The sequence below is a fragment of the Falco naumanni genome, chromosome 6 (assembly GCF_017639655.2).
Source record: "Falco naumanni isolate bFalNau1 chromosome 6, bFalNau1.pat, whole genome shotgun sequence".
NCBI classification, from domain to species: Eukaryota; Metazoa; Chordata; class Aves; order Falconiformes; family Falconidae; genus Falco; species Falco naumanni.
In genome coordinates, this window is record NC_054059.1 from 66159285 (window position 1) to 66185025 (window position 25741).

At 38.2% G+C, this 25741-nt stretch overlaps 1 protein-coding gene across 2 annotated transcripts in view; it reads right to left on the minus strand.

Annotated features, from left to right (window-relative positions):
- Positions 1 to 21643, minus strand: part of AFG1L (AFG1 like ATPase) — a 72209-nt gene extending 50566 nt beyond the window's left edge. The window contains exons 1-5 of one of the 2 annotated variants that reach the window (XM_040597828.1): positions 21406 to 21643; positions 13387 to 13610; positions 4020 to 4071; positions 3273 to 3374; positions 1732 to 1862 (exon numbers count right to left, since the gene is read on the minus strand). In XM_040597828.1, the coding sequence (XP_040453762.1) occupies positions 1732 to 1862; positions 3273 to 3374; positions 4020 to 4071; positions 13387 to 13610; positions 21406 to 21511 (615 nt within the window). In that variant the 5' untranslated portion in view covers positions 21512 to 21643. The remainder of the gene's footprint in view (positions 1 to 1731; positions 1863 to 3272; positions 3375 to 4019; positions 4072 to 13386; positions 13611 to 21405) is intronic. The other variant, XM_040597827.1, reaches the window with a different exon arrangement.
- Between the last annotated feature and the right edge of the window lie 4098 nt (positions 21644 to 25741).

Sequence of the window (25741 nt, forward strand, 5' to 3'; positions counted from 1 at the left end):
ACTGTTTAAGCAGGTTTCTTATCCCAAATTCAGTGCCTTCTGCAAAATTTCAGAAAGCTGGGACTACTCTTCAGTAGACAAAGCCTGTGTAGCATTCTATGCTACAGAAAAATCAATCAAGAAATCCAGCTGTTCAGAAATATGTGAATTTAGAACATCAGTACACACAGAACAAGTAGATTTTAAAAATTCACATAAGAATACAAAGTCTTAGATACACATTTTAAAGTATAGTTCTTCTATTACTTTACCAACTGTGACCCACTGACAAAACCAGGCCATTTTTACAGCTGAAGAGACTGATGTACCTCCAGCAAGTCAGCAGGGGGAGCAGGCAATCAATTTGGAAACAAAAAATACCCCAGTCTCTCCCCTTAAAATGTGGAAACATGACAGACAGCCTAGAAACACAGAAACACCAGGAACCAGTGGGCATTTATACAAAAAAGCAGGTATGTACACTAATACATGGTAGAGCAAAGATGCCTCTTTACCATTTGAGCACTTGATGTCATGACAGTTAACACTCCTCCCTGCCCTCTCCGAACCTTCCCATTTCTTCATAACGTAAATACAAACTGTCTCCGCATTTAGATTTTATACTGCAAATTTTGGAAGCCCAGCATTCATATTCACTAGATAAAGCACAATTTAAACGATCAAACAGAAGCAATTGTATGACCCTGGGCATTCTGAAACCATCGATCAAAGGACTACCCCTTGTTGAAAAATGCAAGAGTAACTTAAAACAACAATGCCTACTAATTTACAGCTATAAAAATCCCCTTCATGGGAGCTGATCATAAACCGGTTATTTTCTCAGATGCACAAGCTTGTAAAATAATAGCCAGGAGATATAAATTGCTCTACGCATATCAGTAATGTATTTACTTTAAGAGCATAACAGATAATTTACAGTTAATAGATGATTCTTCTACTATTGGTGATTTGAGAACTAACACAGATCTGTGCTTATCTTGCTCTGCCTTTTCTCTCAGAATTAAAAAAAAACTCAGCTATTTAAAGATGCCAAATACCTCTAGCCTCTCCTAACAATTTTTATAAAGCAATTTTACACTTAGATTTGTGACATGCCCTTAAAACAAAATTCACAAGCTGTATAAAACAAATAAAACAGCCAAGTTAGCTTGGGCAAAGATAATGTTATGATTTTATTTTTCACTTCCACATTTAATTCAAAAAAAGTTTCTTAAAATGTTAGTTACATTGATATAATCGGGCACTACCATGCCAAAGACTCAAATAACTCTAGGAAGAAATTTAGGTTGAATTTGACATGTTATTACACATCCTTCATCACACTGAGATGATTTTGTTGCATTATACAAACCACAGCAAAGACCAGGCATGCCAAGCAAGTGTCAAGTGGCTACTCTCCTGGGCACTGTACAGAGTCAGTATAGGATGATGGTCCCTGCTCTGAAGTACTCATGAGCCTCTTGGCCAAACACTAATACCCACTTGTATGACCAGTTACTAGACTGGTAAATGACAGCACTGTAAGGGGACTACTTACACCACCAACTTGCACCTTACCTCCTGCAAAAAAACCCAACCACACAACAAAACCCACCATCTTCAAAACTGTGAAATAACTTCTACAGTTCACTACTAGCCAGTGATTCAAATACTATATTCAATATCTGTACAAATACAAAGCAGTAACAGGTGTCATATTTTAAGCTCAAAAGTAATTTTATGACTTCTTACCTGAAATTCATCAAAACATAAGAGAGCAGCCTCTTCGCTTATTTCCTCTGCTACTGGTGCAATTGGGTCATAGGATTTGGCCATAAATCCTGCCTTTCTTTTTGGCAAGCTCTGCTTAAGGCGATGTATTCCTCAGTTGATAAAACAGAAAAGAACAAATATTTCTTATTTCTTTTTAAAAGACAGGGAAAATAAAATTATTTAGCTACTAAATAAAAGGTAACCTGGTTCAGTAAAAATAAAAAAGCTTCAAATTTAGTCCAATTTCAAGAGAGAAAAACAGTTTTCAACCACATCCAGGCAATTTATTAAAAACTCACAGATCCTGTGGTTTGTATTTTCTGGTTCAGAAACATGTAAAACAAAAATCAAAGAACTCTTGAATGCTATACTTTACCTTTTAAAACCTGATAGAAATTACAGTTTATCCAGCTCCAATTGATGACCTTAGTTTCAGTTTCACTTTGTAATTTGGCATTTTCTGTCTCAATCTTCTGAGTATGAAAAACCCCTATGGTGTTTACAAATCTATTGCACATCTCTATACACTGCATTCTCTGAAGGTTTATTTAGAATGCATTCAGTTAAAAGAACTCAGACATGGCAACACAGTTCTATTTTAATACGTTAAAATGATGATACTGGCACAAAGTAGTATTACTACATCCAAACTTTACTGTCTTATGGATTGTATTCCATATGCCTATAAACAAACCTTTGGAAAACAAAGATCCTGCAGTAAGAAGCTACCTTTGATAAGATTAAGCACAAATGACAAGAAATGGAAACAGAAAACCTCAACAGTGACCCAATGATGATAGGAAAGTGGGCACTAAAAGTGGCAAAGTTGTTTACACCAATGAAAGCTTCCCCAGAAAAATGCAGCTGTCACACTACTTGTAAATTACAGCATTATTTAACCATTTCAAAGTAGTTTAAAGCCAAAGAATTTAGAAACAGAACAAAAATTTTAAATATATAAAACGGTACCTCTGTCAAAGCAAAGTGCCTTATTCACCCTGTCAGAATGTTTTCTGAAACTTAGGATGAACTTCCTTCTATTATTTTTTCCTCTAAATTACTGATAGCATTACTAAGTTTGCAAACCAGAACAGTTCTCATTCTCCTTGGCGTTTACACCTGATCTAGTTATCACTTACTCAAAATGCAGGCTGCATTTAACCTTTACCATTTCAATTTTAGCAATTGCCACCTTCAGACTTGCATGAAAGCTAATTGGTAACTGGAAAACGTTTAGTTAAGGATTTAATCCTAAACATACACCCAAGTTTTCTATACAAGCAGGTACACAGAATCTCTGAGAAGAGATACTTGAGAAATAATACACAATTAATATCTACCCTGTATCTACTCTGGTATGACAGACAATGCTAAAATCCTTTAACTTCTCTCCTTTTTTTTTTTTTTACTTTTCTCCTTGAATATTTAAATATAGTTACACTAACATAAGAATGAGACAGACTTTTTTTACAGATACTATATTTCATAAAGTTCTTGTAAATACCTGTGTCTGCACTTACTCTGGTGTACATCTAGCATGAAACCATGAAAATGGACTCTCTTTTTCCTTTCTACTTCCAAGTGAGAATAGAAGATGTCCATCACCATTGTCTTTCCTGTGCCTTCAAATAAAAAACAAACAAAAAAAAACCCAGCCAAGAGGTAATTAATTTAAGAATAGTATGTACAGATTACAATAATGACTGTTCATTAGCTTTGAACTAATGAAACTATACTCTTCCACAGAACAAATAAGAGACTAGACTAGTTGTGAAGAATAGTTATATTTTCTGTTCAAAATCTTGGAGCAACTGCACTTTATTTTTCTGGTTTTAAATTTTGATCCATACAGAGATGGCTCAAAGGTTGCACAAAGAGCTCCACATGTATCCACAGAACATCCTTGATATTTCCTTTTGACAAGTGAGTATGTTTTCATGCTGCATTGTTGCAATTAGATTATATAAATAAATTCTCTCTGTAGCCCCCTCAATTACTTCCCAAATTTGTATTCTTAGATATTAGTGAGTGGGTAACATTGGGGGGGGGGGGGGGAAGCTACACATGGTAATGTATTCCAATTCAACAGCTTTCAGAATTCAGAGGGTAATTGTATTAAGTAACATCATAACCAGGAAGAAAACTAATCCTGGAAAATTCATTACAGCAATAATGCTACATAAGCATAAAGCTTTTAGCCACTTCAGAATTTGAATAAACATGCATTTAGAGAAAATGTCATTTGAACTGATGCAACTGAAACTTACCAACATCTCCATAGACATAAAGACCCTTTGGGGGTTTATTTTTTGCAAAGAGCTGCAAATCAAGAGAAAAAGAATAAATACAAATATAGGGTGAAATAAGAGCAAGCACATTGTTGTGGTAAAGTAAAAAACTGACTACACTTAACCACCAAAGTAGCACTAGCTAGCAAACTGTAACCTTGATTAAATCATTAGCTAAGAATTGCTAAGCAATCTTAATACCGTACTTGTGCAAATTCTATAAAAGAGGCCAAACATCTAGCATCATAGAGTTGTCTATGTTGGAAAAGACCTTTAAGATCACTGAGTCTAATCATTAGATAACAGCTATCAGACGGCAACTGTGTCACTGTAGGTAGCCAGCACACATGCAGGGTTCGGGTTTTGGGGTATTTTTTAGATCATTATGAAGAGAGCCCCATCCCCAGTCCTACAACACATGCCTTTTTACCAGAAAACATACAAAATGATTCAACACTTCCTAATCCATCATCATCAAAACAAATCCTTGTCCTCATTAAAGCATTTGAACAAACATTCCTAGAAAAAGGATATAAAATTAAGCACTATTGTAGTGTTCATAGATACATGTACTACATACCTATTAAAGCAGCTTTGCTTAAGATATAAACCATTGGGATTTAGAAAAATCAGTATTGCAAAGCCAGTGAGCACTGTAGGACCCTGTTCTCTCCACTCTGAATCTAAAACGCAGAATCACCTCTGGTTTAAACATGATTAAAATCAATGGGGTCACAGTAAAAGTATGTATCTATATACTCATGAATGTGTGGGTATATACACATAAAATAGGTTATCTTCAAAGTATGCCTTCCAATAATAATTTTCTTAAGTGAGTTATGTTTATCTTGAATTAATAGTGCTTAAGAATTTTTAATCTCTCAATATTATTCAGGACATATATGTTATGAGACCTGATGGTTTATTCTATTTTATTCAAATAATGTATTTTTATGGAAAAACTTGCAACAACATCAAGACTTTCAATTCAAAACAGTCCTCCTCCTTCCAGTATTGTGCATAGCCACTTCCAAGTATAATCCTAAAAACAGTTTCTAAAAAACTAGAAATCTTAACAAAATTCTCATCAAATCCATGAAACTGAACTGACATCCACAAAAACACCGCAGAAAATTTCATTATTTTAAAGTGCTCCACTTTCAGAGTTCTATGAGCTGAGCCAAAACAGGAAAATTAAAATTGCAAGCCTGTGGTCTCATTTGGAGCTGGGTAATTGCTAAACAACTTGAATCTAAAGCACTTTTCAAAATACAGCGCCATGTTAAAGAAATAGGGGAGTCAGTAGCATAACACTAATTAAATATGAAAGAAAATATATGACCAAAAGGTAGAAAGATAGTGTCTCAGGTCTATAGTACCAGTTTGTTCAGAAAATATGCAAGCATAGCTCTTATGTAAGACCCACTTATAGATTTAATTTAGAGCTGTATTAATAGGATAATAAAAAAATTTGTATCATCAGTCTGTGGCTGACCAGGGTTTCAGATGTTCTGAAACCATTCCATTAATAGACAAGGCTGCAACTATTTGCTAGTGCTTTGAAAGCACTGCAAGACAATTTAATTGACGAATATTTTTCAGTGTGTACTTTTTAAGAGCTTGCATTCATTAAAACTACTGATGCTTAAAGTCACACAGTGAAGTAAGGAGAAATGGAAAAAAACCTAAATGACAAAGATATTCGTAAGAATTTATTTTTAATTTGAGATCAACAAGTCATTTTAACAAGATAAAAGACTATCACATAAAATTTGTTACACAAAAAGGCTGTATTAATGCAGCAGTTTCACAAAGAATGACAGAAAGCTAGAAAAACAAATCAATGTTTAGAGTACTACTTTACCTGTCTTTGTAAAGGTTATACAACCAGAAGAAGTAGTAATGCCTATATTTTTATACCATATTTTTAATTGTAAAGTGTTTATTAATTACATTTAACCATTTTGAAGTTTGTAATTTTAGGTATATTTTATTCTCACTTCAGTACTTATCATTTCTAGAAAACATATATACAGGAAAAGGGTTTTTTGGCTAAAAGAAACAAACATAATGGCTTGGGCTCCATAAAAGTCTAAATCAACTTCCCACTGATTTAAAAAATTGAATTATTTTTTTTTTGTGAAGACAGCAATTTTTGATTAGTAATATCTAATTGCTAAAAAAAAAAATATGGATGGATACTGAGGCAGATCTAAACATATTTGCTGAAGCTGATCACTTCTAGAAACAAATCCAATGCCACGAAAACTCTTTATCCTCTTTGAGCAATTGAAGAAATCTGCAGGAAATATTTTACATATGCTTCTGCCAGAAATTACACTATAGACACCTTCAGGATACTCACCTCCTCAATCCTGTCAGGTACTGTATAACACTAAGAATTTATTTTTATATTTTAGGGTTGTTGGTTTTTTTAATATATTTTAAAAGGTAAACTTAATCAGTAGACTTTTAATACTGAAACTCCGACATCCTACCAGTCTCAAACTATTCTGCATGACCATTAAAAAAAAAAACTAAAAAAATCCATTTAATTATCCTGCATCTACTGAAGCCTGGAAGTTGTATAAGAAAAAGAGCAATTTCCACTAAGATTTCTGCTAATTTCCTATCAACACTATTGGTTCAACTTGGAGCACAGCAAGCACTCAAGACAGTCAGTGGTACGCGGGGGCAAAGAATGCAGAAGACTGATTTTGGTTCTATTGAAACACAGACTCCAAAAGAAGAAGAAAGGGGGAGATCTAATGGAGAAGATCCTGCAGTTACCCTATAATAAGTGTAGTCTTGTTTATTTCAGGGAGGGAAGAGAAAACAGTAGGAGATGTAAGAAGACAATCTAAATGAATGAGTTTCTCCTTGCTCCTCACTTCCACACTATCCTGAGGTATATTTTAGGGCCTCAATACAATAACATTCAATTGGTTGACAATAAATTTGCTTTTGCAACAATGGTCAGATTTAAGGATATTAAAGCTAATATTTAAAATGTACAAAGCCAAAGATATTAAGGGATGCATAAAATCTGAGTTTGAAGGGCAGAACTTTGAAATCCTTACATGTATGTTCTGAATGCTCACCACATCTTTTTAAATTAGGGCATCACCACAAACATGTCAAAACCCTTGAGTCCTCCAAGTTTCTTAAGACCCATAACATTTACTACAGTAACTTAAGAAAGCAAAAAGTGCTTCACCAAGTTTCATTATCATCAGGACATGCTACAGCAGGAGCCCTTCTTCCTTTTACAGATCTGTTGACTTACAGACTTTTCTCTGAAAATCACTCATATGCTAAAATATTTACAATTTCACAAGACAACACACACATTAGCGTTCCCAAATTTACAGAATTCTATCCTCTACTATCAAAATATTTTACACATTTCTGTTTGAAAACTGCACGCCTTGTTTTCATTCTATTGCATCAGATTTTTCTGTTTTGTTTTTGAATCAACCAATATCCTACTTCATCTAAGGAATTACATTGGTCAAAACATCTCCTTCATTCTGACAACTCCCTATTCTTTCTTAAATATCTTACAAAATCTTCCCACCTTCTACCACGCTCCCTACCTCAGACACCAGAATCAAGTAACTCATTTCCTGGGAATATTTACACTCTGAATTGAAAAACCTAACTGAAAATGCACGTCAATACTTAGATGGTTAATTAAAATATGCAACATTAAAGAGACAAGTCTCCAAACAGCAGGTTTTATTTTAGTTTTAAACACTAACAAAACTGCCTCTTTCTCCCACACTTTCAAGCCTCCTTTTTGGTTGCTGTTGTAGCTGAAGACATTTTCAAGGTCTTGAATTGTGTTTACTATTGTTCATACCTCTTTTCAAACATGATCTCACTTATAATTGAGCTTATTTCAAGTCATTAGTACAGCAACTCAACAACTCTTAACATGTCCCAATTGGTATTATTTTGAAAAGCTAGAGATCTGAAATGTCTATGCAAACTCTTACAGCCTTGAACTTCAATTCAGAGGATCTCAAAATACCTCAACATACAAGGCCATGCTCTCACCAAGTTGAAGATCAAAGTCATTGTTCAAATTTGAGTAATAATTTCGAAAAACAGAAGCCTACTTCGTTTGCAGCAAGACTAATTGGTTTTTCCCCTCAAATTCATTCTACACTGGTGCTCCAAAACCCCTACATCATAAAAAACCCCACAGTTTTATTACCATAATAAATGATAATGGCTGGTGTTGTGTCCCCCAGCCCAGACTCATTTCAGAAAGTTCTGGCCTGTGAGATAATGCAAATCTCTTGAACAAACACTGAAATGTTTCTGTTGTATCTAATATAAATATTTATCCTCTAATCCTACTTTTACCATATTTTTAGTGAATAAAACTATTTAGATAAAAAGTGACAAATTAAAAACAAAGCTAAAAACAAAGCAGACCATTCTTGTAAAGGGTCAAAGTTGCAAGAAGTTTCTACTTCTGGAATAACTGTTACTTAGGAAGAGGCTTCTGCAATTCTATCACAGAAGAAATCAGGCAATAAAACAAGGAATACCAAACTAGAGAAGCAGCCAACGAAAAGAAGGTTCTCTCTCTCTCTCTCTTACCCCTTTTCTTCACTGCAACCTCTCCACCACATTTTCTTCAGTGACAAAGCCAGGAAAAATAAGCACGCTTGAAATGCTGAACACCACTATTTTTTATTTCTAAAAGGCTGCCAGTAGAGTCTTTTCATCACAGGAGATTTCATACTAAAAGTAGGTTAGTAGAGTTGCTAGAAACCTCCTGAAAAAGCAAAAAGTCAATCTACAAACTATGTGTAATTGATAAAGTATTTGTCTTATTTCCAAAAAGTCCTTAAGTAATTTAAAATACACCAATTTATTTCACTTCTATTAAAACCCATTATGTACAAAAAGCAAAATCCAATGCCAATCGTTTTATCATAAGAACAACCAAACATCTACAGCATAAGGTTAATCTTTCACTTCCTAGCATACCCAAAGTTACAAAATACCAGGCCTTCACGGGAAAAGAGTACCAACGAGCTACTCACAAATACAGGATTTACTTGTGCCCTATCACTGGTACTTCCTGGAGATACCTTCTACTAGTTATGCAAACTAATTCCACTCATAAGCCTACACAAATCCTATTCAACTCAGGCCAAGTCCAGAAAGCAGTACTCACCACCTCTTCTTGGCACGAAAAGCCTTAGTTCTACTCTTCAAAACTGAACCAAGTATGCAACAGCATGCCTACCCTGAAAGTCTATCAGAAAAATATATATTTTGCTCACCTAGTAAACTCCTTGACAGATGTAGACAAAGGACACGTGTATAATGGCACTGTCTACAGCTGGCTACTGTCTACAGTGTTTTATGGCTAAGATTTTACCAACTACCTACTTACAGCTGTGGCACTTATTCTGGGGAAAGCCTTCATTAAGGATGTTGATTACAACTTCGCTGAATCAACATCTGGCCTGCACTAGAATTTAAACCATGATTTATTTGGCTTCATTTTATCTCAAAAGAAGCTCTGTCTGAACTGGCAAATAACTTCCTCAAAGATAGCAGAACTGAAACAAAATTGTTGCAACTTCTTTTCCATCATGAATCATGATTTGATTTAGTTATACAAGCTAGCAGATTTACACAAAACTCATTGCTCTCCTCCTTTTTTGGGGTTCTGATGTATGGCACAACACTGTAGTGCTTAATCTGGTTATCAGCCTTCTTAAGATTTCCAGAGAGACATCAAGCTATAGATGAAAAACCTCAAACTGCAACATTTATCCCAATAGCAAGTAGTTCTACAGCTGCTTCTCACCAACTGTGGCATTAGTTCCCAGGTTTTCAGCAAGCCGCACAGCAATTTTTAAAAGCTGTTTAAAATTAAAAGCATAGAATTAAAGCAATGTTAAATGAAAGAGAGGAGTGTTTTAAAGGAACTAGTGAAAACCACATTCTGAACCGAAAAAATGGCATTTGACTTCTTCCTTTTAAGAAAGTGTCAGTCAGTTTGGCTTTACTGCGATTAGCTCTGTTATACAGGGACAAAGTAGCATCACAATTTCCTAGAGACTAAGATTAGCATTTGTTCTCTGCAATAGAGACTTTCTTCCCTATTCATGCTTCCCAATCAAAGAAACACTAAGTAACAAATCCACATAATGCTTGATCTACAAAGCCATTACAAGGCACCTGCTCTAACAACTATAATGATTCAGGGCATGCCAGTTAACACAAGTCAGCTCTCAAAACCATTCTCAAAGGCAGCACTTTTAGAACAGAATATCCAAATGTCCAAAACAGTTTACCATAAAAGATCAAAATTATCTAGCCTACTGATTCTCAGGTTTGACAGTATGGCAAACACCTTCATCATAACATTTTTTCTAAACAATGATAAAAGTCTGGCAGTGTGGTCAAAATAATAATGCAGAAGCAACCCTGATAATTGCGTGCCTTCTGAGCGACTTCCTCTTTTACAGCCCAGGTACAGTGTCTAAAGCCAATTTTGAAATAGACAAAAGATTATGAGCCCAACACCAAAGCTTAAAAAGGAGCCCAGACAGATGAAAAAAACCCACCTTTTCACATCAAGTATCCTCAAGATACAAAACTATGGCCTGCTAAGATTGCACTCACAAAAGTAGTCTGGCAAGCTGAATCCAGTTTGATCTCCTTACACTTATGCAAAAACAGTTCTCATTCAGGCACACTGCCGTATTGCTTTGGATACCAAAAATAAACAATAACCATTTCTGAAAGAGGAAATTTCTGGGTTTGATTAGGTATTTGCCCAAACTGAATCAGGAGGCTGGTTTAGACTCAAGAGTTAGCCTACAAAGGCACCAAGACAACATGAATCCACAGGCACACACCCACAAACAATGTAAGTAAGTGTTTTAAAATACCATAAACATACAGTTTTCAGACTACAGCTATCATTTTTACACTGGTTTTATGTTTTTAATAAATTTAATTAAAGAAATCCCAAAAGTAAAAGGGTAAGTAATGTGATGAGCTGACCCACCAGCCAGAGCAGGCAAAAACATACCCCAAACCATTGTTTGGCTCCAATTCCCACACCAGAGTTAGAATCATTGAACGATTTAGGCTGGCAGGGACTTCAGGGGATCTTGCAGCCAAACCCCCTGTCTAAAGCTGGGTCATAGAACATCTCAAGTTGGAAGGGAGCTGTAAGTATGACCAGGTCAACTGCTTTGAGAAAAGAACTTTGAAAGACACACTCATTGCCATCTATCAGCAGTCCTGCCTTAGCAGGTTGCTTCCTGTATTTCACCGCTTCCATGTTTTTTTCCTTCCAGAGTGCCTGACTTCCGCTCCATGGAATTGTTTTCCATTCAGGTTTCTTCCCACTGTATCTCAATAAAAAAAGAGCTCCTTCCTAGACATTTAGTCTTCTTCCTTTCATCAGGAGGCAGGAAGACATGGATTTCCAGTCAAGCATATGATTAGCAAATACACGATCTCCAGCTACATATACGAGTTTAAAGCATTCAAGAGATGTTGGAGGCAGTCCGATAGGCAAGTTTGCATCCCAATGCTCTGCAACCTGCTATACTTGCCTGTTTGAAACAGGCACATTTACAGGTATAACACAGGCCATTTACAGGTATGATACTCATTTTCATACCAATGTTCTCTACCTTTTTCATGCCTTCAAGTTAATATACATTGCAGGATCCTTAGAATGGTAACTTGCCATTTAGTGACTCAAGGGCAGAAGACAGCATGTCATTTAGAGGCACTCGAGCCCTGTAGTCTTTGGCTCCCCTGACCTCATGCTACATCATTTAGGCTCGCCATGCAAACAAAATACAGTAGTTGTGTCAGGTAATAGGAGAATTTGGGATTGTAATGGGAAGTATATGGTTAGGTAACAGGTTCAATAGACTTATATATTTAGATGAGGTGTGTTGCATAATGGATGCTGAGAAAGGCTGACATGGAGACTTATTAGCAAGGTCTGCAACTGACAGCATACACTGACTGTAAATGTCAAAGTTACTTCTGTCGAAAAATAACAAAAGTAGTACAAGAGAAAGAGAGAAAGAAGGAAAACACTCAGTGGCTAGCGGGGAAGAGCAATGACAGCTTTCAGACATCCTTCTCTTAGGGGTAGGGAGGTGTCTCTCCAGTGTAGGCAGAGAAAGTGAAGATGATGAAGGCAATGAATATTTTGCCATGCTTTTTCCCCACCACTATACTTTTCTCATCAGACTCAGCCAAACACCCTATTCTTGCTGCTTCCCTTCACCACGTTTGTGACTATTTGTGCTAACTGAAATATGCTAATCCGGTGCAAATACAGCATATTCACTGGTTGTTCAGCTTCTGCGCATATCTATGATTGCCTAATATTTACCAAGTAATTAATGTCTTATCACCTTTGCTGGGCACTATGTTTGGTTTTCTGGGATACAAACTCAAATCTACAAAACAAGAAGCAAGGAAAGCCAAGGGAGAACTCTCACACCAGTTCTAGTTGCTTCCCATGAGAACTTGCCATAACAACACTATCAAATATTTGCAGGTGCAAGGCCACAAGAGCAAGAGTCTAAGAATAACAGCATGAGAACAAGACATGGAAAATAATGCCATAGAGGCTCCGGAAAACACTAGATCAACAGCTTCAGGGAAAATTTACAGAGATGCAACAGCAGGCTATTAACATTACTCATGCTAAGGCACTGTGCAATAGGGATATGTCTGAATTTTTGCTAATCCTTTGAAAAGGTGCTGTGATGACCCCAAAACCACAACTGGGGTGCAGATGACACCTCTGCCTTCTTTCCTTACCTCACCTGGAGACTAACACCACTGGAAAGAATGCACTTTTTTAAAAAAAGTTATGTCCGATCCATATTTTAATGTTTTGCAAAGCTAAATTATTTAGACTCTGCTGGCTAATTTCACTCATTCTTGGAAGATCTGTCAGAACACAAAACAGAGTGCAGTATGTGTAACCCAAACACACATCATACCAGTGCTTGAGAATTAAAACCTGGTCTAGACTCCTCTCTCCTATAGCCAAATGACATTTTTGGAAAGTCAGACAGTGGACAAAACCAAAATCATATCAGATATTCTTATAGAATTATTTCAATAATATTTAATTTGGTTACTTCTGGAGTGCCACTGGAATTTTACAAACCAAAAAAATAAAGAACAGAGATCCAAAGACAAATGATCTATCTGTAAAGACCCAGCTGCAAAAATAAGTCTCATGTTAATGACAGAAATGTATGTGTTTTAAGCACATTCTTATGAGCAAATATAAATGAAAAAAAAATATTATTATAAATCTCACCTTTGAGATAATATTTTTTGAACTGATGCTGTAGCCTTTAAGGCTCTCGTGCAACTTCTGCAGGTGCTGCACAACTCTTCTTTGCTGGTCATCATTCCTCAACTCTTCTTGCTTAATCAGAAAGTCATAATGTTCTAAAGGTCCACTGCAGACCAATAAGGCTCTGGCATTAGCATCTGTAGGAGTACCGGAGACTGTCTTCTCATCTGCCTGAGCTGCATATGCTGTAAAATGAAAGGTGGGCAATTAACAGAGAAATTTTGAAAAGCATGCTCTTATATTCACAAACAACACATTCTTAACAGTTTATGCAAAGACATATATAATTATTTACCTATACAACCACTATAGTATGTTACCCCTTCATTTTTCATTAAATCAACTTCTAACTTCAGTGGTAAACACCTCTAGTAATAATAAAAATAAATGTTAAAACATACTAACAAGCACACACACTAAAAAGCCCACCTGAAGAGCTGGTAAGATTGGGACGAGCTATTGCAAGGGAATTTTTGACCCTTCTTCTTCCCCCCCCCCCCCCCCCCCCCCAATTGAGGCAAAATCATTTAAAAATTCCAAAGTGCATTTCTCTGAATAGATAAATCCTTTAGAGAGAGGTGGGCTAAACTAGACAGAAAGTATTTAAAAGCTACCGAACAGAAGACCAAAACAGGAGTTCTGTAAGCGAGTTGAAAGAGTCAAAGATCACCCTAAGCAAGGCAATAGCTGTGAAGCCCTGCAATGCTGCAGCCTCCTCTGCTGGCTTTATCTTCTGCCTAGAAGAGACAGGGCCATGCCCAAGCAGCAATTCTGATTTAAAAAAAAAGTCAGACTTGGTAGACATAAAATGAGATATAACTAGGAAAGGAAAGAACATACAAGATTACAAAGAAGGCTTGCTAGATCAGTAAGATAAGAAACCTAACAACGGAATACACTGAAAAGCTGCTTCTTACCTTCTTTGCTTCCACTGTCATTTAAAAGATTAAATATAATCACAAGTAAAACAACTTGTAGCAGTGATAAAAGAAATAGATCTGAGTAGGAAAAACACGTATCAAACTACAGTTAGATATTTTTAACACTGTAAGATCTAAAGAAATTCATCCCTAAATGCTTTAGGTAGGTTTCCTAAACAACACAATGGTCTCTAACAGCTTTCTTTGAGGCCTTCCTGAAGGTAGATGAGGTTCCAAAACACCAAGTAAAATGAAACAATTTTTGTCTCGAAGGAATGAAAGGCACACAATTTCAAAACACTAAAAAAAATATTTTTTTAAATTTAAGATAACAAAAAAAAGGCAACATCAGCTCCTCAGAAACAGCACGAGATTGACCAGTTTTCCTCTCTGATCAGGTAGTCAGATCATGCTTTAGTGGGTAGAGGAAAAACATCTTAACTGCAGTAACACTTTTGTCATTGGGTCACATAGCACCCTCATATACAAAGTAGGAAAGTAATTCACAAATGAAATTACATCTGAGCAGGTACAAAACCAGCTAGAAAAATTATATGTAATGAATAATTACTACAGTCAAACTAGGTGTGTATTTGCAGTAGAGTTTGAGGGAAAGCTCAGAATCTCAGCTTGGTGCAATCCAGAATTTCCATTCATTACCTGTATATGACAAAATAAAGTACACAGACTAGGAGCACAGATGATGACAAGTCAAGAGAGGAGCACAAACACCACCCTGGAAGGCAAGGCAATTCTGACAAACTGGGCATAACTCAACAGGGACAAGGTCTGGTGCATAGAGGAAATAACTGAGCTGAAGAAACGGGCAATGACCAGCTAAAGAGCAGCTCTGCTAAAAAGGATCCAGGGGCTAAACTGGCTTACAAACTGACAGTGAGCCACATCATAACCCTATTAGAGGAAAAAATAAAATAATAATTAAAAAAAAAGAACTCCAATGTATATATATGAGGGGCAATATAAACACACATGAAAAAACCCTGCCCTATTCAATACTGGTATAGTCTGCCCTGGAACACATTTTTCAGTGTTCAAGTCGTATGTCATGAGAGCTATAAACTAAGTGGCAGAGTAGAAGATTATTTAAAGGGCTATTTTTTAAACCATGGGACACAACCCACAGATAAGTTGTAAGAGGCACAAGAAGAGTTTTAGATTGTTATAAGAAACATAAAATGAATATAGTTATAAAAGAGAAAGATAAAACTGAACAATTAGATCAAATTACATTTATTGCAAGTAACACCTTAGTTTCTCCAAAGCAAGACCATCACTATTTACACCTGCAGCCAGTAATTACACCAAATTCTCCTGCCCTGAAGGAATTGAGTTACTGCTTTGAGTTAAAAGTAATTAGCTCATCCCTAGCTAAAGAGATCACATAAAGAGAGTTGAGCTCAAAGTCTGTTACTGAAAAAAAAATAATAGTAACACCTTTAAAGAAGACTAAAGAAAAGCATGTAGCTCTCTCCAGATACATGTGGGGTACTGAGAAAAGAAAATAAACTGTATTTATACGGTTTCCTTAATAACTGTAATTAAGACAGTGAAATCGATTAATAGTCTGGAAGTTGTAAAACGTTAATTGTCAGGGAGCAAATTTTAAAAATAAGTTTGAAAAAAATTTGTCAGGAACAGGGCAGCAATACCTGAGCCACCTCCAAATGGAAGAGGAAAATGCATAGACGATCTCACGAAGTTTTTTTCATCTTGTTTTTGACCACTCCACTCCCACATAAAGTGAACCTCAGTCCTGTAATTTGTACCTCTAAACTATCTGTGCTTTTGCAACACATAGAGCTTGACGGCTCCAAGAGCTCCAATGTGAGGGCCAGCCAGTCCCCATTATAGCACTGTATCTATAAAGCCACCAGTTCCTACTGCTTACCACAAGAATGGAAGAAAAAAAAAAAAAACCCAGCCGATTTAGGAATAAGAAAGGGTTTGTGGCTCATGACCTTCCTGGCCATTGACAAAGCCCACCAAAGCACAGTAGGACTGCTCAGAAACATGTTTTTTGTCTCAGATTACATGTACTTACAACTAACCATCCCAGGAATGGAAGAAAATACCATCATTAACAGATGACAGAGATGGGGAGCATGCACAAGTGATGACAGAGGGTGTCATGGGACAAATTATTCACTGTTCTCCTAAAATAATAATGAACATTGGGATTTAAATATGCTGGGGGTACTCTATAATATGCTAACAGGATACAACCCATAACTGGTGACAAACTCAAACCTGTAGCTGCAAAACAAAGGCATGCATTCTTCAAGAGCGTAAGGGTTTTAGAGGTGAGTCAAAAGAAGAAAAACTATCCTAAGAGAGAAAAAAAAAAAGTAGGGTTTCCATTCTAACCTGCATTTTGTGGGACAGATTGCAAAATCATTCACACAACTATGCTTCTATAGTAATCTGCTTCTGAACTGATCAAGAAAAGGAAACTTTAGAAATTTTAATACATAGCAGAGGAATACCAGGCAATTATGTTCCATAGTTTTACATCAAGGGAACTACTGTTAGAACAGGAATCGTCTATGATTCCACGCATTAACTGTAGTCCTGCTGCTTTCTTCTCCATATTGACAAAAATGGGGTTTCATTTACCTCTGTTTTGTTATCTAATCTTTTTATTACATAAGCTGATACTCGATTTTTATGAGCTCCTTTCTAAAATCTTTGAAAGTCATACACAGCAAAAGCATCTTCCATCTCCATGTAGTATTCAACATACAACCATAGAAAAGCACAGTGTCAATTATTTACCTGGTTTTACGTAAAACAGTGTAAAACTACAGACATGCATTTATTCATAACCTATCTTTCCCACCTCCAAGGTGCAAGATAGTGTTGCATGTTACCACATTTAGTCTGACATTCCCTGCTTCTTTTAAGAGTTGCCACAAGGTTGCAACTTTTTATTAAATTACTGTTCCTAAACCACACATATTTAAGTGTAATCTCACTTTATTTCAAACCGTAAAATTAGTTGCTTCCATTTGCCTTTCTGTTTGCCTATCCAAGGGTCACAGATCAAGATGCAGTAAAGGCCTATTGTGATACACTGAAGTCCTGCCTTGGAGAAATCTGACTGGAAAAAGTCACCAAGGCCAAAAAAAACCTTATTAATGTGTAAATGCCTAATGAAAATGCCAATCTGAAATTATAAACATTTCCTTTAAAGTGAGTAACTTAAGGCACCTTCAGTAAACTGGCATTAATTTACCACTGCAAAGATAAGTGCCTACACAAAAATAAAAAGTGTTCTTAGCTCCAGGGGCCTTCTGCTCTGGGAGAGAGCAGCAAACTGAAACGCTAATCTGTGTGTTGCTGAGTTTTCCTACTGCCACTTAGAAGTCATGTATGAGATTACACAGGAAAAAGGCATGTGAGTTTCAATGACACTGCTTATGAAAGCAACAGTCACAGCTGAGGCAGGCACTAGAGTTATTTATGTAATAAGACAATCTGAAATGGAAGCTAGGTTGTGGCATATCAAAAATTGATCTTGACAGCAGCCAGGAGGTTGAGAGCACAGAATGATAAACAAGACAAACACTATTCACCCTGGTCATCCTTATTTTTTTCCTAGAAGTTGGATTTTACTATGCAAGTAAAAAAAAAATTTACTGTATCTAAAATCTGTCATAATTCCCATTATAAAAATCCCAGCACATCCTTGTTTCCCCCATATTTCAGGGCCTAGGAAAAGAACCGGGGCTTCCCTGACATAAATTTCATCTTTGTTATCTTTCCATGACTGCAGAAACTGACATCTTTGAATTTATTAATCTGTGAATTTTCAAGTCATGCAAAAAGATTTAATGGGAATTTAATGTGAATTTAAGATGATTATTCACTTCTGGGAAAAACAAAGTATTGCACTTCCACAGATTAATTCAAATTTGGTCTGCAAGATCTCTAACTGCCCTCAAACTAAACATCTTTCACATACATGATTAGAATTGTAAACCTTTAATGGGATGCGAAAGAAAAACCATGAGAGAGAGGTAATATCCAGCTAAAGAAGCAAAGATTCAACAAATGGAACTGAACTTTTATTCCAAAAGGTAAGTCATACTTCAGATCACAACATTCATCTCACTCAAGGGTCACTTACAGTACACATGAAAATCTGTATTATTAATTCTGGAAACAAAGTTAAAACAGGCACTTCAGAGGACTGATTATTGGGGGGAATCACCTTTAACCCTTGTGCTGTATGTATGGTTCAAACCACTCCCTCATGGGAATGATCATAAATAGTTTCATACATGGAGATTAAGGTTGGAAGACAACACTGACCTTTCTAAATATAACAGAAGTTAAATTTATCTAATTACCTCTGAACTACGCTAAGAATTGTGTTTGATTACGGCATATCTTGAAGAAAATATATTCTGAAGACCTAAGAGATGACAAATTAACCATTTCTTGTGACACTTTGCTGTAATGGTTAGTTACTGTTTACCTTAAAGATAAAACATTACCATAAAACAACTAATAGTTGTTCGAGAACTGCATCTAACCAAACTCATGGAGGTTACAACTATACCAAAGTTAACAACCCCAAAATCACCCAAGTGCCACCTTTCCTGACAGTCACAATCAAGAAGCTGGAACAGCTTCTGCTAAACCAGTGTTAAGGCAATGTTTAGGAATCACATCTGTTTTCATTACTGCTCTGCACAGAGAATTCTGTCTTGAGAACTTATCACAAACACTGCAGCTTTCCACAATCACTGAGGGGAGGAAAAAAAAAAGGTAATACAAAGCAATGTTTAAAAACCGTCCTGTTTTCAGCAATTCAAGCTGAAGTTCAGAATATCAGCTTGGGTCACAATGATGCCAAACTGCTTCAAACCCCAAAACCATTAATGTAAAGCTGCTATTATGATACACAGCTGCCATGAAAGAAGAGAACTTTGAAGTTGGTAGGCACTTTTATCAACAGGCAGATAGTAGTATCAGAGACCTTGTGAAACTTGTAATTAGGTTGATAACAGAACCGCTGCAAAATCTTTCCTTCTTAGAGGATAACCCCAGTGAGGGGGGAAGGACAATGGTAGTCTTGTAGCTCCAAAGGTTATTTTCCTGCAAGAGAATGGGAATGAAGATAGCAAAAGACCAGAAGAAAAAAAATTTTGCATCCTAGTATCTGTAGATAATAATAATGTTCTCCTGTCTCATCTTTTATTAAATACATATGCCAGTTTTGCAGAATCAGTTTCAAAAAGGTGAACTGCCAACTAAACACATGCATTTAAGTTAAGCACATGCATAAACCTCCAGAAGAACAAAGACTTGGCAAGTAAGCTTCTCAGGAAAGAGATCATCCGTTGGTTATAAAGCAGAAAATACATTTATAGTCCTACAATAACATCAAGCAATTGTTCTTTTCAAAATATTTTACAATGCTTAATGAGAAGAATGGGAAAGGAGGCCATCTGAAAAAATTATTTACTTTCCAATGCTTAAAAAAATGTTTAGAAAAGCGAAGTCTAACCAACCATACTGGGGGAGGGGGGATGGGAAGAGGCTAAGTTATCTGCACAAATCGAAAACGTTACGCCAGTATCATACCAACCAAATGGAAAAAAACCCACCACCCAAAAAAGACAACAAAAACAACCAGAAAAAACCCAAAACCAAAAAATGAGCAATTCAAGAACAAGAACTTGGACTGTCCTCCCATCTTTGTCTCATTTTATGACCTTAGATGAATCACTAAACCCTTATTTAACCTTCTTGCAGTCTATTCATTTAAGCAGTATACAAAGCAGTATTTAAGCTTCTAGAGAAACACAGAAGTTGGAACCAGAATTCTGTTTTCTTGCATACATGCCTGTGACATTATTCTGAGGTAAGACTACTTGTGTTATTTCCATGCAGCCCCCATTTAACAATATGACCTACAGATGAAAATAGAAAAAGGCAGAAAATTTGATTTATCAGTGAAATTGCAACTTTACACAAAGACTACTTGTGAAGTCTTTTAATTAAGGAAAAGGTACCAAAGCGTGGAAAGCAAACCACAAAAACCAATAAAAGACTCTAAACCAGTGATCATAGAAACAAGATTATAAATAATTTATTGATGGCTGCCCGCCCCTGCAGATGTCCTCAAATAAGGTATGTAAGGACAACCTTCCCTTTAGCATAGAAGCTGAAGAACTATGCCCAAAGCCACTGATTTGCTCTGACTTTTTTTAAATGGTAGTATACTGGTTATAAAACAACATTTACATAGATTTATAGTGTTAAACCAATATCAAATAAAACATGTACAACTACAGTACATGTAGCGCTTGCCTGTTTTCCTTAGAATGTACAAATATGGTACAACCACGATAGAGTGCGTGTATGTGAACATCCTCCTAGATCTGCTGACTTTCAGGCCTGTGGAACCCACCTGACATCAGCCAAATTCTGACACTTCTGTCAGACTAGTGAGAACAAACAGCCGTCACTAAAGAAAAAAAGATCTCTGCTTCTCACCAAGCCTCAAGTTAACAAAACCTCGCTACCCACAGATTTCTGTACCGCCTGACTTCTAAAGCAAGGCCGACAGTAGAGCTCAGCTGTTGTTACACAGCGCAGGATCCCCAAGGGAAGAGCCCCTCAGACATCCTGAGGCACGGCAAGAGCTTTGTGGGCACCAGGGCACCCGCTCCCGGTGCCGCGGCACAGTAACACACGTCACCAGGCAGCGCTCTGCCCGGGCACACCGGCCGCCCCGGCCTGCCCGGGAGGGGCACGCGAGGACACCCGCAGGCACGGCAGCGCGGCGGGGCCAGTACGCGCCCCGGCGGGGCCGCCCGCCTCGGCCGCCCGGCGCCGGCAAGCCCCCTCCCCTCGGCCAGGCCCCCCCCCTCCCCCGGAGGGCAGGGGAGGGACGCACCGGCTCCCGCGGCCGCCCCACGGTGCCGTCCCTACGCCGTGCCCCGGCAGCCCGTCACACGGCTTCCCTTCGCCCGCCTGAGGGGAGGGCGGCGCGCGGCGCCAGCGAGCCCCCTCCCGCGGCGGTACTGACCTCTCCGCAGGACTGCGGCCCCCGCCGGTAGCAGGCGGCCGACGCGCCGCGCCGAGGCCCGCAGCAGGCAGCGCGCAGTAACCCAGGGCGACGCCGGCGCCGCCATCTTCCCGGCCCGGCCTCCGCGGCGGGGGCGCGAGGCGCGCTGGGAAACGGAGTCCCGCCACGCGCCGAGGTAACGGCCGCCGTCCTTCAGGGGAGCCGCGCCTCGGCCGGTGCGCAACGAGCCGTTCTAACGGGGGCCGCCGGCTCCTCTCCCTCCCTCCGCCCCCAGACCGAGCCGCAGCCCGCTCCCGCTCGGCACAGACCCGCCCGGCGGCTGCCGCCGGTGCCCGGGTGCGTCCCCGCGCTCAGACTCTCCCAACAACTCGCGTGTCGCCTGTCATTGGTGTCGCGGTGCACAGCCGATGCAGCAGCTTCCAGGCCAGCTTGCCTATCACTAAAGGGTTTTGTCAACTGAATTCGCGTTTGTCGACGATTTCCAGCTAGTGCCGTGTATCTTTAAAAGCACGGACCATAAAATAGTAAGGACAAATATTTTTAAAGTATCGAGGACAAATACTCGTGGCCGGAGTTACAGCCTATCGGCACATTAGCACTACAACCGCTTCTACACCTGTGAACATATATTTAAACCGCAACAGCAAGGTATTTTAGCATAAGAGCAGAATTCCCGGCAGATAATGCAAAACCTTGAGGCTGCTCCCGTCCCACAGGGCCGGTGGGGCTCAGCACACCGTCAGCCTTGACCTGGATGGTGTCAGTTCCGATACCCACGAGTGGCTCCTGAGAGCTCCTCGGGAGCACGCTGACCGCCTGCCTCCTTTGCCAGGTACCTCGCCGCCTTACCCAACCACCTCCATCATCCCTACGAAGGTCTTTTGACAGAAAGGCACAACGCAGAAAGGCTAGGCTCCAAGGGAAAGGCGCTTAGAGCTTGGGAATCCCTAACCACAACACTGGCCGGTTCACTGGGCGGCCCTGCATTCCCATCAGAAATGCACCCAAGCGTCACGATGGGGCTTCAGAAAATGCTGCCTGCAGAGTGTGGTGTTGTAAGAAATAGGTAACAAAGTGTCTGCTTATAGCAAAAGCACAAAGGAAAAGCTTTAACCGACTTTCGGTTTTGCAGTGTCAGAATTCCTAAGTCATACTCCAGCATTAAGTTTCTGTGCAACATGAGAAAGTAAGCAAGTAATTTTGATAAACGATTAACTTTTTTTTTCTGTATGAGTATAGCAAAATGTTGCATCAGGGCACGGTAGAACAGCTTGCAAACAAAAGTTGACTACATCCCGAATGGTTTTGTTAATTTTAAAAATAATGATTATTACCTTGAAAATATTAACACTGATTGAAGTTATGTTCTAACATGTTCAGCTGTTTTAAAATATCTAGTTGCTCCAGACACATCTTCAGTGCTATGTACCTAATTAAATAGTGAATCGAAGTGCCAATTTATCACAGCTTAAAAGAGCTGTTTTCAGTGCATTTTCTTTCATCTTTCCCTTATTGAGCATTTATTGGTTTTGACTCATTCGAGCATGTTATAGCTATCAACACCTGTGCCCATTTAGGAAAGAATTCCAGTACAAATCATAGTGAATTGAATAGACATCTCAAAGATCCATCACAATTGTTGCAATATTTTTAGAAACTCAAACAAGGAAACAAACAACTTCAGTAAAAGTGATTTAAATAACAAATAAGTTATCTTTATAAACAGCTTATCTCCTTGAGAACAAAGAATAAACAAGGCAACAAGAGCCGGGTTTTCTTCCATTATTAACTCAGATCACAATACCAATGGGTGAAATGTCAAGAATAATTGGAGAAAATGACAGGATAATCTTCTGCAAAAACATCTGATTTATTTAAATTGTCACTGTTTCTTTCTTAACCTTGTTATCCATGGCAGCATAGAAAAACTTCCCATTTGGGTGTATTCTGACATCTTCTACCTAAGTGAATAAATCCTCTGCAATGCTGTGAGCCTCCTATACACTGACAGACTCTGAAATGCCACCATATATTCATTGTATTGCACAGCTCAGGAACTGTTTCTCCATTGGCTATATGCGCTTGGCAAAACTATGTTTGGTGTTAACCTAAATGAACAGGACTTTCAAGCATACTTCCACATTCGGTTAATGTCCTGTAACGGGTATAGGTTATCTTTGTATGCTTCATCCTCTGTACCTGTCCCTTTTCTCACCTCCAAAAATGTGACACTACAACTGTGTAGAAAAGAAATTGACACTTGTTCAACCCAGCTGCATTATCAGTCTTCCAGCTAGCCAAAACTATAGGTGGTCTTTAACAGGAATAAAAATCAGGGGTGTAATAAAACCCCTCCAGAGGCCCCCTCTAGCCTCTAGTGGTATAAAATGGACTCATTTTAGAAACCCTGATGTGCTGAACCCCATGGGGATGTAGGTATCTAAGGGTCTTCGGGTCTCCGCTAGACACTCTCTGAGTTTCTGCAGGAGGCCAGGGTTTACCTGCTTGCAAGGCACCAAGATATTCCCACCATGAGAAACATCTCTGGCTCCCAAACATAAACATACTTTTGATATAGAGCTGACCATTCAGCCTACTCTATGAAAATTGATTTTGTGGCTAGTTTTCATCAACACAGTTCCCATCAAAAGCCATTTTCCTGGGATTATGTTGAAATACTCTGGAGTAACCTTGATATTAACCTCACCTATTTCAAGACAATCAAACATGCTATTAATAGTCTACATTGCTTATGAAACCTCAGATTAACAAAGCTGCATAAATGTTCCCAAACTTATGGACTTAGAGCCAATTTCACTACCAGTATACAGCCTGCATTTCAGTCAGCTCAGACATCCATTGTGCAGTTTACCAGCTACACGGGCACTACTCAGCATCTCTCAAATCAAGTTCACGTAGAAATGAATGCCATGAGGTGGCAGATGACATTTTAAACATTAAGGAATCTAGAATTGTGTGTGATAATCATCCCTTGTTGAAAGGGATAATAGTGTGCAAAAAGGGAGAAGAGAAATTGAATATAATAGTTAAATCTGAATATATATATATATAAAAGTGTATATTACAAATTAGATTTATAAGCTTAATATTTTTATCTGTCAGGTAAGTACACAATGCAGATATTCAGACACCATGTTTCAAAGCACTGGCCGCCAATGTAGGGATCAGGAAGTCCTTTTTCCACACAAGCATTGCACAATTAGTTCAATGTCTTGTGGGTTTTGCCTTATCCTGAGTCAGCATTTCCCACAAGTTTTGACAAAATATGCCTGTGTTAACTAAAATGTGTTAACCTGGGCACTTGTCAGAAAGCTGAAGAATCCTGACTGGATAATGGAGATATTTGGTTTCCTTTCCAGTTAAATGTGACTTCTTTTGAAAACAAACAGAAAACTACTTGAGAGGTATTACTATATCAAATTTAAGAATTTATCATCCATTAGCACCTGCTTCTGTGAGTTCATGTTATAAGACTCTGGTATTCATATTACCACTTGAAGTTATGCCAGAAAATCTTTGTGTTAGTTGAATAAATAATACGTAGCAACAAATCCATGAGCACCTAATCAACCTAAACGCTTGATTTCTTGCATCTAAACTTTGGACCTACAAACACAGCTGACCTCTCTCCCTCTAGATTTGAAATTTGGCCCAAAGTTCACGTCAGAAACAGCATTGAAACTTCCTTTTCTGAATTTATGCTCAACTTCATCCTGAGAGATTAATCTTTGCAGCAAACAAAACCAGCTACAGATAGTGTAACTCAGTCTCGTGGATCGCAAAAAAAACATTTGCAACACAATTCAAAATACACAAATGCATTGTTTGAGGGCTGAAAGGAAACAAGGAGGTTCGCCAGGACTCCGACTTCCCCTCACCTTCATTCCTTCCCTTTGCCTCAGTATCCAGTGGGGCACACGTGCTTTCACGTGACATAAGGGGGGGCTAATCATGAAGTGGGGCATCTTTCCCTTTGTCTCCCAGGTCAGAGGATTTGTATTTCACCTCAATGAAAAAAAAAAAAAAGAAAAAAAAAAAAAGAAAAAAAAAAAAAGATAGGAGACTTAACCAAATCACTGTAGCCTCCTTACTTAGCCATGCTGTTGACACACGGGTACTAAAATATTGACTCTCTGTAGCTTGAGCTGGCCTCCATACAGCTCTCTACCACCAGTTATCTCTGTTAGGAAAAGCAGACAGAACAGTGGTGCTAAGATGGTATGCTGTGAGAAAAGCATTCAGCTTAAACCTCGCTCTTAGTATTTACCCAGCATGAGAACAAATTATACTGTTGATACATCACAGGCTCACCAAC